General features: G+C 39.1%; 1 protein-coding gene across 2 annotated transcripts in view; it reads left to right on the top strand.

Moving 5' to 3' along the window:
- Positions 1 to 15,191, top strand: part of LOC117989853 (protein fem-1 homolog CG6966) — an 87,920-nt gene that overhangs the window by 51,695 nt on the left and 21,034 nt on the right. The window contains exon 2 of one of the 2 annotated variants that reach the window (XM_034977257.2): positions 11,610 to 11,872. The exons of the other annotated variant lie outside the window; for it this stretch is intronic. Coding sequence (XP_034833148.1) covers positions 11,744 to 11,872 — 129 coding nt within the window. The 5' untranslated portion in view covers positions 11,610 to 11,743. The remainder of the gene's footprint in view (positions 1 to 11,609; positions 11,873 to 15,191) is intronic. 2 annotated transcript variants of the gene reach the window in all.

Below are 15,191 nucleotides of genomic sequence, written 5' to 3'. Positions count from 1 at the left end.
TTAGTAAATTTTTTTTCGTAAACATTTTTTTGTGATAACCTAGTGGTTAGGACGTCCGCCTTCTAATCGCAGGTCGGGGGTTCTATCCACGCACGCACCTCTAACTTTTCGAAGTTATATGCGTTTTAATTAATTAAATATCACTTGCTTTACCAGTGAAGGAAAACATCGTGAGGAAACCTGCATGCCTGAGAGTTCTCCATAATGTTCTCAAAGGTGTGTAAAGTCTACCAATCCGCACATGGCCAGTGTGGTAGACTATGGCCAAAACCCTTCTCAGTCTAAGAGGAGAGCCGTGCTCTGTAGTGAGCCGGCGATGGGTTAATCATGATGATTTTTTTGTGATGTAACGACAAATTGACGGTTTTCGGATTTTTTCGTTATTTGTGCTATATGAACTTATACGACCGGTTGAAATGGCAATCGGGGAGGGAACGCCCCGCACAACCGCACAGCCCCGCGCTAATCCGATGCAGGCGAGCGCGGGTGACGTGTGAGTGTGTGGGGAGTCCCCCCGCCTCATACCCCGATTGCCATCTCAGCCTGTCGCGGACTATACCTACCTAGTACCTACCTGCCCATGATTCTAGGTCAACCCTATACGATTTTCTTGACAGAATCGACAGACAGACAGACAACAAAGTGAACCTATAAGAGTTCCTTTTTAACCGACTTCAAAAAAAGGAGGAGGTTCTCAATTCGTCGGAATCTTTTTTTTTATGTATGTTATTTCCTTTTGAGGTACGGAACCCAAAAATGACGACTCTCCAAGTCTCGCGGAAGCTGCAGATGTTAAATTGCTTTGTCGATTCCAATTGTTCGGCAAGGTTTACTTGATATTAATAATACGTTGATTGATTGAGGCCGTGATATTAGACGTGACGGCTTAACGATTAGAATTACTAGATATATTAGTCATTTTTTGCGGCCAAATTAGTGTGTCAGAATTCCCCTTTACATTATGTTACTTACTCATAGGTTTTAAAACAGTCCTTGTAGTTTTCAAATCTAGGTTAAATCGATTAAGTATAACTTTTTTGACAAGACAGAATGTTAGGTAAATTAGACATCACTAATATTCCCTTTTCTCCTCCGACTAAGCAAAAAGCTTATGCTAGGATTGGTACTATATTGAGCAAATCATGCCTGCGTGGAATTGTGCCAAGAATAATGGCTGTATTTCCTCCCTGGACAGCCAGGGTGACCCTTTGTGCAAAAAATGAGCCAGCCCCTCTGTCACAAATGAGGCTATTAATCGCGGTCAAATGTCTCGTAATTTTTTTTTAGCACTCTATGGCCCCAGGGCCTCCTCGGCAAACTGAACCAAATGCTTATTTTCGATAAGAAGGGCATACATATACGTCGAATATTTGTACATAACTGGTGTTGACACACCGTTTACATAATAATATTATGTGTGTTCGAATGGCGAGCTCAGTGTACGTAACATACGTTATATATATATTATATATTTGCACAGAACGGTAATGTTATGCTACTTGCCAATGATTTAACCAGGCTGTGTCGTCTATCGTTTAGTAAATATGTGACTTCGTTCTAAGATAATATTTATCTCGCCCAGATTTTTTTTTTTTGTCATTTAATAATACTACGTATATAATTTTGTATGGGGGTTCCTGTGTATGCGTGTTCATTAAATATCATCATCATTATCATCGTCATCAAACGATAGACGTCCACTACCTACTGGGCATAGGTCTCTTGTAGAGGATTCCACACGCCACGGCCTTGCGCCGTTGAATTCAGCGACTCCCTGCGACCCATCTGATGTCATCCCTCTAGCCAGTGGGGGTCTCCCAACGCTGCGCCTTCCTAAGCGAGGTCACCATTCCAGCGCCAATGGCAATGCATTAAATATATTTAAATAAATTATAAGTAAATAAAATAAATAGGTCAAACTCATCTACCTATTCAAAACATTGTAGCCTACCCTTTTTGATTGCTAATTGTTGAATTTAACAATAAATAGAAGCGTGACACGATACTGATAAATACGTAAACTTAAAAAACTAAGGCTACGAGGGCTCTTAAACGCGCTTTGGTCTGAGAAGCACACAAACTCGGCCGGGTATTCTATTTATTATCACTATCTTACAATATCTCTAAGAACTTATAAGATATGAGGGACTATTGTGTAAAATATAGTCTTTTATAAATACTATAAAAGACCAGTCTAAATATATAAAAGGAAAAGGTGACTGACTAAAGGTTCGTACGCACCTGAGCGGCGCGGCGCGGCGCTTCAGTCCGACTGCAGAACGCTTCACCTCAGGCCGCTCGACGGTGCCTACCGCACTACAACTTCAGTACGCGGCAGCTCGCGTCACTTGCGCGTCACTTTTACACCCGTTCGCGTACGAGCAACAACGTCGCAAGATGAGCGACAGTGAAGAGGATTTGATTATTATTTCTTTGTTGTGCAGAAGAAGAACGAATTATCGAAGAGAAAAAACCGGCCAAGTGCGAGTCAGGCTCGCGCAATGAGGGTTCCGTACTACAGTCGTATGATTTCGATAATTCAAAAACTATGATGCATAAAAATAAATAAAAATCTGTTTTAGAATGTACAGGTGAAGACCTTTCATATGATACCCCACTTGGTATAGTCACTCACTTCGAAAGTTGAAAATACTAATTATTAGTTCATGACCACAATTTAATTTTTTTTGTGTGATCTAACCCTAAATTCACGGTTTTCAGATTTTTCCCCAAATGTCAGCTATAAGATCTACCTACCTGCCAAATTTCATGATTCTAGGTCAACGGGAAGTACCCTGTAGGTTTCTTGACAGACAGACGGACAGACAGACAGACAGACAGACAGACAGACAGACAGACAGACAGACAGACAACAAAGTGATCCTATAAGAGTTCCGTTTTTCCTTTTGAGGTACGGAACCCTAAAAAAGAAGAAGAAATGGATTGCTGACATACCAAAGTCACGCTATCAAGAAGGATATCACATTTTGTTTCCTCGCCTTCTTAATGACTCTGTACCATTTCACATTTACTTCAGAATGTCGAAGACAAAATTCTATAGGTATGCTATTGCCTAATAGTTTTTGTGGAAATTACATTAGAAACAATAGGTATACCACACAGGTCGGTAATATAATCCTACAAGAAACCTATGTCCAGCAGTGGACATATCTATCGGTTGATGATGATGAAGATGATGATAGTTTTTATGGAAATTATAAAAAAATATTTATGCATATCCATACTTATATTATTATCAACGCAAAAGTGTATTTGTCTGTCTATCTACTAGCTTTTCACGGCTCAACAGCTTAACCGAATTTGATGAAATTTGGTACAAAGTTGAATTACATCCCGGGGAAGGACAGGCTACTTTTTATCCTGGAAAATGAAAGAATTTCCACAGGATTGTTAAAGGCCCATTTATATGAAGTTTGGACCAGAGGTAGCTTGCATTCCGGGAATTGACAGAGGTAGGCAACTTTTTATCCCGGAAAATCAAAGAGTTCACACGGGATTAAAAATCTAAAAAAAAATGCAACTAGATGATGCCTGCGACTTCGTCCGCGTGGATTTAGATTTTTCTATAGGTGAGCACATTTCCGGGAATTACCTACTAGTACCTATATACCTGAGATAGATTATACCCTGTAGGATAAAAGTAGCCTATGTGTACCTACACATAGGCTAGTTTTATCCCGAAAATCAAAAAGTTTCCACGGGATTTTTAAAAAACCTACATCTACGCGAACGAAGTTGCGGGCATCAGCTAGTCCCTTAGGTTCTGTGGAAATTACATTAGAAAAAGCATTTTCGCAAAATGTCTTTGTTTTATGTGCAATAGAATATATAAAATAGGCAGGTAAACACAGGTACATATTATATCTAAATACCTATATAAAAGAAAAAGGTGACTGACTGACTGATCTATCAACGCACAGCTCAAACTACTTGACGGATCGGGCTGAAATTTGGCATGCTGGCTAGCTAACTAGCTAATATGACGTAGACATCCGCTAAAAAGGGATTTATGAAAATTCAACCCCTAAGGGGGTAAAATAGGGGTTCGAGATTTGTGTAGTCCACGCGGACGACGTCGCGGGCATAAGCTAGTATAATATAAATACAAGTACAACAATAGGTAGGCATATTTCCGAAACTATTAATTCTACCTAGATGAAGTAGGTAGGTATAATATGTACATAATATATTATAGTTATTTAATCAGGATTATTTTTACCATTGATGTTTTCTCATAACGCTCGGAGGGACATTTATACATTTAGACACTGGGAAGGGGGGAAGCCGACATCCTAGGGGTTGGGACCTTTGAGGATATACTTCTAAGAGCATGAGGAACACGTCATGTGTCAAAAATTAAACCTACGTTATTTATTTTGAGGTCTATCTTGCCGATTCTTGCCTGTACTTTAAATACCTAACAAGATGCGCGTGTATCTTATTCGAGCGACGTACGCATACTGAAGCGCCGCGCCGCGCCGCTGGGTATGTCGCACTAGCGTCACTGCACTGCGCGTCGCTTCAGTGCGCTTCAAAATATTCTCTCCAGCCGTGCCGCGCGGCAACGCGCGGTGAAGCGCCGCGCCGCGCCGCTCTAGTGCGATATGCGCCATACAAAATGATAGAAATGATATTTTGAAGCTCTGTGCCGCGACGTGAAGCTCACTGAAGCGCCGCGCCGCGCCGCTCAGGTGCGTACGAACCTTAACGGCCACAGACCAATCCAAAAGGCCGAGATTCTATCTAGAAACGTACGATAGCTTAACGTGCCGGATATCAGGCATTTTAAGCTCGCGATTTTCAGACGTAGTGTAGTTTGGAAACCCCTGATTTGGGAAATGAATTAAAATCCTACCTTTTTTAAAATAGATATAGCGAGCAAACGAGCAGGCGGGTCATCTGATGTTAAGTGACTACCTGTTGAATTGTCGTTATTAGTCCTAGGACATACACCTGACTGTCTTACATTCCCCTTTCCCCTAGTAGGGGAAAGGGGAATGTAAGACAGTCAGTAGACCTTAAATTCTTTTAGAAGAACACAACCTGATTAATAACCTTCATTATGTTCCGGTTGACATAGTGTGTAAAACATCAATGTATTAATAATTAATATAGTTAATACCGCACATATGAAATTAACACCCGTTAATTGTGTTACCTTCATCTAAACAGTCTAAACAGAGTTTGAAACTCACATAACGCGCGACGGAAGCGTGTCCAACAAATTGTAATACAACGACATCCAAGAATAATTGTGATAGAGTAACTGTATAAAGCGCACGAACCACGCTCCTGAAGGGTTAGTACGACTTAAGTAACAACTCACTAACATTGAAAGATGAAACACTATAAAGTTAGAAATTAGAGTTAAATAGAACTAAAGTTGATATACTTAGTTGAGTTGTGGCGCGCGGTATCGCGCTGGTGGTAGGTATATGAACGAATCCAAACCATAAAACAATCACTGTTTCTAAGAAAGATAACTATATCAAGTGGGGTATCGTATGAAAGGTGTTCATCTGTGCATTCTAAACCAGATTTTTATTTATTTTTATGTATCATAGTTTTTGAATTATCCTGCAAAATGTCGAAAAAATACGACTATCGTACGGAACCCTCATTGCGCGAGCCTGACTCGCACTTGGCCGGTTTTTATTTCTATGTTCTACTAACTTTGACGAGTTTTCGAAGTCGTTCTAAACATATTACCCTCGTGGCGGGCATTGAGCTGCATTGGACCGTTCTTCAATCGGTGCAATTATTCGAGCACGCGTACGCGCGCGCTAAATGTGAAATCATGAAGGTGCAGTTACCGTTGCGCCGCGCTGCCGTCAAGGCTATTGTTTGTGGCAGTTCTATAGATTCCTCGGTCTACGATTGAAACCAATATAGCTCAATATTCCTAAGGTCATGCAAAAATAGGATTAACATAAATAGAAACAAGTAATGTCAGAACCGACATACATTCTGAGCAGTTTAATAGTTTTCATTTATCTGTGATCTAAATATATAAAAGGAAAAGGTGACTGACTGACTGACTGATCTATCAACGCACAGCTCAAACTACTGGACAGATTTGGCATGCAGATAGCTATTGTGACGTAGGCGTCCGCTAAGAAAGGATTTTTGAAAATTCAACCCCTAAGGGGGTGAAATAGTGGTTTGAAATTTGTGTAGTCCACGCGGACGAAGTCGCGAGCATAAGCTAGTTCTATAATAAAGTTTTTTATTTTTAAATATCTTTATTTATTTTTAATGGGCTTTTATACAATATGTACATATGACAACCCTATCGTACATAAACTAACTTAATTAACAGTAATAATTTATTAATAAAATCAAATCGTATAACATAAATTGACTTAATTAACAGATAATAAAGTTAAAGGCAATGCTCTAAAGCCCGGAAACTCACAACGGAACGTTGAGGTTGGCCCGATAAACTTAACAAGTATCCTGAAAAATTTATTGTAACTTCATATGCAATTTATTTTTGCTCATAATATATCCGAATTATGCATCCGGCATCCCTATAAAGACCGGACCTCACAATATTATAAAGAACTAGCGGATGCCCGCGACTTCGTCCGCGTGGATTTATGTTTTTAAAAATCCTGTGGAAACTTTAGTTTTCCGGGATAAAAAGCAGCCTATGTCCTTCCCCGCTATGTAAGCTATCTCTGTACCAAATTTCGGCAAAATCAGTTGAACGGTTGAGCCGTGAAAAGCTAACCGACAGACATATAGACAGACAGACAGACTTTCGCATTTATATAATTAGTATAGATTTCTTGTGACCGTTCTTCGCTTTAGCACCTTGGGACCCCCAATGTCTATCAGTTTTTCAAACTATTTGTCCTGCCCATTGCCACTTCAGCTGCGCGACCCGTTAAGCTATGTTATTTACTCTTGTCCTCCTAGGGATCTCTTGATTTCGGTTTTGATCACATTTCTTTTTTCCTTTTGAGATACGGAATCCTAAAAAGTGTTATTTCTTGTACGATGCTACAGAACCCTTTGTGTGCGAGTCCGGTTCGCAGTTGACCGGTTTTTAAACTATGAAACGCAAATTTTATGGTTTAAAAGTTTTTTTTAAGTTGATGTTAATCCATTATCACCTCAACTATGAAACATGGTTGATCTTCAAAGGTGATTACTGATAAGATCTTGGACTTTAACTTGTATCCATCTAACTCAAAGTAACACAAATATGCGATATTGTAAAAAATTGTATACCTACTTACTTCTATTTTAAATTCAACAAGAAAAATATTACACTGCATTGACCTCTAATAATACGAGTACACTGGACCCAAGTGTAGTCTATGATGCGTACAGAGTTCTCATTTTAGCTTTATGTGTCAACTGTCATATCAGAGTTCAAATGGCGCGTGAAAACTCATTTTGCACGGACTATAATATTATCTATGGCTGGACCTGCCATTGCCGATTTGTTTTTAAAGCAACTTGATTATCGCCATTTTGGCGCTGATAGCAGCAGTGAGCGTACTCGGAACTAAAAAAAACTGGACAAGTGCGTGTCAGACTCGCGCACCGAGGGTTCCGTAACAGTCGTATCTGAATCAAAAATAATGTTTGTACAATGAACGATTAACACGTATTTAAGAACCGGATAGCAATTAAGTATTCAAACTTCAAAGTAGTTTAAATCCGTATTTACTTGCGTGCGTTAGTGGTATGCGTTCTGGTTACACCCTGTAGTAATGATAGAAGTATAAAAGTAGATATATTTCTGACGACCTCCCTGGCGCAGTCGTGAGCGCTGTGGTCTTATGAGTGGGAGGTCCCGGGTTCGATTCCTGGCAGGGGTTTGGAATTTTATAATTTCTAAAGTTCTGGTCTGGTCTGGTCGGCCGTGGCTAGTTACCACCCTACCGGCAAAGCCGTGCCGCCAAGCGATTTAGCGTTCCGGTACGATGCCGTGTAGAAACCAAAGGGGTACGGGTTTAATAAAAACTGCTATATCCCAGGTTAGCCCGCTATCATCTTAGACTGCATCATCAATTACCATCAGGTGAGATTGCAGTCAAGGGCTAACTTGTATCTGAATTAAAAAAAAAATATATATATATATATATATATAGATAAAATATATAGCATAAATGTATTTAGGACTAAATAAAATTCGAGGCCAAGGCCAAGGTTACTAATACTACGTTCCGTAGTTTTCGGCAAGCTTTCAGCTAAAGATTTGTCCTTAATACTAGTTATTATATTATTAATGATCTAGGAAGTAGAAATAGAAATCATTGATTGTGCGATGACAGCGGTTCCTCGGAGACTTGTTAGCATTTTGGGAAGGTCTTTTAGAAGGTCTCCTTTAACGAGGCTATCATTATTTGCTTTTAATTGTAGTGTTTCATTTTGTCGTTTTTCATACCTGTTGCTTTTTTTGCTGTGTTTGACTTATGCCTAATTTCATCAAGCAATTAACCATGGTTAAGTACATTCTTTGTACTCCTCTTTTCAAAAATTACGAATAATACGTAAAACGCGAGTAGCTGATGTTGGCCTTACAGCCGCTTCACTCATGGGACTGGGCAGGTCAGGTGTGCCGTATGTCAGACGACTTATGGGCAAAATCTGCTTCGTTCTGTACGCTTAGTATAAGATTTTACGTCTCACCAACGTTGCTAGAATTCGAGAGTCGAAACACCATAACGTCAAAGTAAAATGGACCTAAAACGCCTTGAATTAAAGTCAAAAATTCAAAACCACTGATTTTAATTTTCAACGTTTCCGCTTGGAGCGCTAGCTGTAGATGTGTAGACAAACTTGAGCTTTAAAACAAGGATGCTAAGATCCAGTTTACTGTGAGGCGGTAGTGTTTCGACTCTCGAATACCATCAAAATTGGTGAGACATGAAATCTCGTACTAAGCGTACTGGACTCCCCAGAATCATCAACGCCAGCGTGGTAGGCCGAGGCGACGTTGGCATGATGAATTCGATAAGTTTGCAGACGTGGCCTAAAGAGGCACGGAATCGGAAATGGTGGAAAGATTGGACAAGAGGCATTTGCCCAGACGTGGGACAGTACAGGCTAATTTAGATTAGATTAGATTAGTACTCATCTGCCAAAACGGACAGCATTACATTGGCCCCGATTCTCTAGTGTCTCTCTAAACTAAATTTAGAATATCTGCATCCTTTTCTATTTACTAATGGAACGGAACATGACTTTCACATTTAAAGACTCTAAATTTTAGTGCACAATACAAATTAAAACAGTAGGTTCGCGAGTGCGTGCTAAAATCACGGGTTTTACCATCTAAAATTTAAATTTAAAACTGTCAAACTGTGTCTGTCCTTTTCATACTACATTAGTAAGAAGAGCATGCGAATACTCTAAAATTAGGTTGTGCTCAGAATTAGCCCCAATGTTTAGCTAAACGGGGGTCAATTAATGCTTAGTGAAAGCCTTAGTCTGTTGCATCTAGAATGTGCTCTATAACCTTCAAGTAACCTTTACTGAATTAACTTTGCCATAAATAAAGGATTTCTATCATTAATATTCATAAAAATATGTTTGTTGACATGTAAAAGGTGTCAATTTCTAAAATGAAAATTCGCGTCACAGAAATTATAATTTTATTCTTATCTGTGCTCTACTTTATCGGTTTTAATTACGTTTTTTGCCGATTCCGTGACACTTAAGTAGTAGGTACATAAAATCTCAAATAAATTGAAAGTTAAAAAGTTTGATCGAAAGTTCGGCTTTGTGTGATTTTATTTTATTTTTAGAGAACAACTTTCGCCTGTACTCGTGCCTGAATAATTTACTTGTGAATATTTACATAGGTACATTGTTTATAATGGACTAAGAGTCAGCGCGTGCCAGACCTTCGTTACTTTATAAAAGCTGAAAGTTTCTCTGCGTATTGTCCCCAACACAGGGAGGAGCGATCAGCGACTATGAAGTTTGGATCATAGTAGAATAAAGGTGTAAAAATCGTACATCAGAGTCTTTTTTTAGAGTAACTTTTTTAATAATTTCATTGCCATTGCCAGGCACTTAAAGTGTGGCAGCCCTCTGCCAGAGAGCCATAAAGTTTAAAAGTTTAAGGGTGTCTGGCAGGGGTTACCACGATACTAATCTAAAATAGTCTGGTAATGTATGACATGATTTCTAATACTATTCCGAAGAAAAATATACTTTAAACTTTGACGTAAGATTTTTTACAACCTTTATTACCTGTTATCTCCCAAAGCCTCCATGATCCAACCTTCGTAGTCGTTGATCGTTCCTCCCTGTGTTAAGGACAATACGCAGAGAAACTTACAGCTTTTATAAAATAACGAAGGTCTGGCACGCACTGGCTCTCTCTCTATAAATATAAATACGTAGCGCAGTTCTACCAATTGATAGAACTGCTAAAAAGATTGCTTTTGTCTTCTTAATGTTTCCAATCATTCATGAAACTTAGATGTTCTTGCTTGAAATGGTCGTCATTCTTGCACCATAAAAGTTATCGAAGTAGGTAACCGTTGATATGAAACTCCGATGAAACCTTAAAGAAGTAACTTTTACTTTTTCTTTAACCATAAATTGCGCTCGAAACCAAGATAAACGTGTCAATAATGGAGTGTAGTCACGTTTCAAATTAGAAGCGCAAAGCTTTACAATAAAGACGTGACTTTGAGGGTACTTGAATAATTATAGTCTGCCGAGCTAATTTTTCTTGATTGTAGGCTTGGCTCGCCTAGATTTACTTGTTTTCTTTAATTATGGTATTCCTGAAATTTAATTGTAATAACACTTCCCAATTAAGTACAAATAACTTATGTTTGTTAAGAGTAAGGCCCGGTATCCATTAGAGCGGAGATGGGCGGAGATGTGTTTAGCAGGCCAATCAGATTATTGATAAACTAGCTTGTGCTCGCGACTTCGTCCGCGTGGACTACACAAATTTCAGATCCCTATTTAACCCCCTTAGGGGTTGAATTTTTAAAAAAAAATCTTAGCGGATGCTTACGTCATAATAGCTATCTGGTTGCCAAATTTCAGCCCGATCCGTCCAGTAGTTTGAGCTGTGCGTTGATAGATCAGTCAGTCAGTCAGTCACCTTTTCCTTTTATATATTTAGATAAAAGATGACGTTATAATTGTTCGCGTCATCTACTTATCAGTAATGTGATTGGTCTGCTAAACACATCTGCACTAGACCCATCCCTGCTCTTACTTAGAGGTCAATAAATTGATTTTTAAATTTTACACAATTACATAAGTTAAGATCTATAGAGGGAACTTTGACTATGCTCAAACTTAAGACACTATTAAAACGAGACAGGCATAAATCTGTCTCGTTTTTCCTTCTGAGGTACGGAACCCTAAACACATCTGCACTAGACCCATCCCCGCTCTGGTGGATACCGTCTAAGTATATGAAAAAAAGGTTTTAAAGAGCGAGCGCCCTAATACATAATTTACGATTTCGATGGTCAATAGTAAATTCTTAAAAGAATAACTGTATAACAAAACCTAGACACTTTAATAACATCGACTAGTAAGGACTAGTAAGTACACGAACATAACCAGCACGATTTCATAATTATATCGATTTACAGCTAGACAACCCAATACATGAAGGACGTGTTTAAAATAAAAATAAATAACCCAACTTCGAACTACCGAGAGTGGTTCTACCATAACGTAAAGGCGAATGCCACAGTGTAGTGTAGTGTAATGTAGTGCAGTGAAAATGTCAGTGTCTGGAGTATGGGATCTGATGGACTTGGTACCAGTGAGGTGCCGCTGGATTGAGAGGCTGCGGCGTTGCGGCAAGACCCTCTTGCGACGTCACAAGCGACTACTTAGACGGATTAAGAAGGTAATTTGTTCTAGAATAGCGTAAGTCGGTCATTAGAAGGCAAGTTCAGTTGATGAGTAATAATTTTCCATTCAAAATTACCTGCTTACCAGATATAATCTTTATTGCAATACATCTCAGCTCGGGCAAAACTACTAGACTTTTTAAATTATTATTAAAAAAAATATGTGTTTCAGCTCTGTTTTTCTGGTAACTAATTAATACGTCTTATTTAATTCAGTTATAAAATTTAATTGCGTCATCAGATTTTATAGAAGCCAAATTTTTTTGGTAATTTTTTATGCTTAGTATTTATTAAAAATGTAAAATTTACTTAATTTTGTGAATAATATTCCCCTAAGATTAATAATGATCTTCAAATAATTTTAAAAGGTCATCAAGTTTGGAATCGATTAAAAAATATAATAAGTAAAACTTAGAGGTCAATAAATTGATTTTTAAATTTTACACAATTACATAAGTTAAGATCTATAGAGGGAACTTTGACTGTGCTCAACTTAAGACACTATTAAAACGAGACAGGCATAAATCTGTCTCGTTTTTCCTTTTGAGGTACGGAACCCTAAAAACAATTCCTTCCGACAATGACTCACCGAATGATCGGTCAACGACATAGTGACATTGAACCAATAACAGCGACACAGCTCACGACAGCGACCCAATTTCGAAAGTGACACAGTCTATACGCTTGTGTAAAACACGATATAAGACAATACCCATTGTGACACCTGTAGTTCCTTAAGGCAGTGGCGTGCACAGGATTTCAAGCCAGGGTATGCATTTAGGTATGAACTTATTTTCCGGCAGGTTTTACTGAAAAATAAGCATTGATTTATTACAACGAGGGTAAGCAGTGCGTTTATGCCTCTATCAGCTGCACGCCACTGCCTTAAGGGTAGCTACTTAAGCTGTTACACAGGGTTTTATTGTTTCAAAACTTCGATGCAGGTAATAGTCTTATTGATTATGGATTAATTCCAACACTTTCTTCAAAGGTTTTCGTAAAACGCAATTTGAGACAATGCTCATTGTGAATTCGTTGCGTATTAGGTACTTCCCGAGGTTGTCCATTGAATTGTGCTTTTACGTTTTAAATTAATTTTGTGTTCTTGATCCTCGTAAATTGTAGACAATGAAAATGGATACCTAACTCTAAAAATAATTCAGCTAGCTGTGATAGCCTAGTGGTTAGGACATCCGCCTTCTAATCGGAGGTCGGGGACCTCTAACTTTTCGGAGTTATGTGCGTTTTAAGTAATTAAATATCACTTGCTTTAACGGTGAAGGAAAACATCGTGAGGAAAACTGCATGCCTGAGAGTTCTTCATAATGTTCTCAAAGGTGTGTGAAGTCTACCAATCCGCACTTGGCCAGCGTTGTAGACTATGGCCAAAACCCTTCTCACTGTGAGAGGAGACCCGTGCTCTGTAGCGAGCCGGCGATGGGTTGATCATGATGATGATGTTAAATAATTTCATCCCTTAATAATAAGATCCATTTTCGATAAGCGACAGTTCATGAACTTGGATTGCCTGAAATATATGCATGTAAAAGGGGTAGATAATGCGTTGATTGATGACAGAAGCGAGTGAAAGAAGACAGTATGTTATGCCGACCCCACATAGCGTGGGGTAAGGACAGGAAGAAGAGGTTGCATAAACCTTACCAGAGACCCAATTCCAAAAAGGGATACCACAGTTTAATTAATGTCCTTTATTGTCACAAAACTTCCATGCAGGATATTATGACAAATGGAAATGGGTACCTAATTCCGTCGCTAACAATGATTCATTTTCAATCACCGACATTGACCCTGCGACTGCGACCCGATTTCGAAAGTGACACTTGGTGGTAATTGACTTTTGTAAGGGCACTATCTCACTAGGACACCAGTGGTGGCGCAACCAGGTCCGCTACTAACAAAATGTATACATCTCTATGGAGGGTGTCAGCAAATAAATAATTTGTATTTGTATTTGTATTTGTGTCTCAACTCTCACCTGCACCCCGCAGGTGAGATTCGCTAACTCAGTGTCTAACGATGAATGCTACCGCGCGCATTGACATTTATTTTGATCCATTAAAGGTTTTCTACGAAAAATCATTTTGATATCACTTAGTTAAGCAGCAATGTAGAACTAATCAATGTCAAATATGCTCGGTGGCTATCATTCATCGTTGAACACTGAGTTAGCGAATGAGCATGCCGGTGTAATCTTGGTTGCGTAACAAAATGTATACAACTCTATCGAAGATATCTCACCTGGTGTTCGCTTTGTTGCGCAACCGAGTGGACACCAGGTGAAATACCCTCCATAGAGCTGATTACATTTTGTTAATAGCGCGACCAACGTGGTGAGTCGATGAAATTGATGGCTAACATTTAGTGTTAATCACTTAGTTCTTAGGCCCGGTATCCACCTAAGCGGAGCGGAGAGGAGATGTGTACAGTAAACCAATCCGATTTTTAAAAAATGACTTGATAATTTTTTCACGTCATCTATTTTGAATCTGATTGGTCGATTGAACGCATCTCCTCTCCTCTCCGCTTAGGTGGATACCAGGTCTTAGCGAATCAGCCCGCTGGTTGCGCCACCAGTGGTGTCCTAGTAAGTTAGGGCACTAAGACACAATTTCAGACAATACACATTGTGACAGAAGTTCCCGAGGGTTTATTGTCTTCATCTACTGTATTAACAACGATTCCACACTTATGGAAAGGGCGCCGTTGTGATCAGTTCAATCTTTTGTTCTAATTTAATTTAATTTTAATAAATTCGACTAATTCAAATAATATTTTACTGTTTGCTTATCTGGCGCAACGAACAGTAATTAATTACTTAATTACTTCCTCCCAAATAATATAGTGTCTTTTTTGTGTGTTCGCTACGAATAAATTGTACAATATTTTTCGTAAGTATCTAAGCGTTATGTAATTTATATAAATGTTGATATAGTGCGCGTCAGGTCGAGATGGCAATCGGGGTATGCGACGGGGGGACGCCACGCTCACCCGCACGTCACCCGCGCTCGCCCGCACCGCGTTAGCGCGGGGGATGTGCGGGCGTACGGGGCGTTTCCGCCCCGATTGTCATCTCGACTTGTCGCGTGCTGACTATTTTTATAAATTATTATTATTTAGTTTTTATATCTGTAAAACCCTGACTCGCCCCGCCATTATTTTCGGAAAATCTTTTCGTACTAAAGAAAACCTATCATCATTTAGGTCAAACTTAGGTAAGATTTTTTACACCTTTATTACCTGTTATATTTCCCAAAGCCGCCATGATCCTAACTTCATAGTCGCAGATCGTGCATC

The sequence above is a fragment of the Maniola hyperantus genome, chromosome 17 (genome assembly GCF_902806685.2).
Source record: "Maniola hyperantus chromosome 17, iAphHyp1.2, whole genome shotgun sequence".
NCBI classification, from domain to species: Eukaryota; Metazoa; Arthropoda; class Insecta; order Lepidoptera; family Nymphalidae; genus Maniola; species Maniola hyperantus.
Note: the sequence above shows the minus strand (reverse complement) of the source record. Positions and strands in the feature narration are given on the sequence as shown.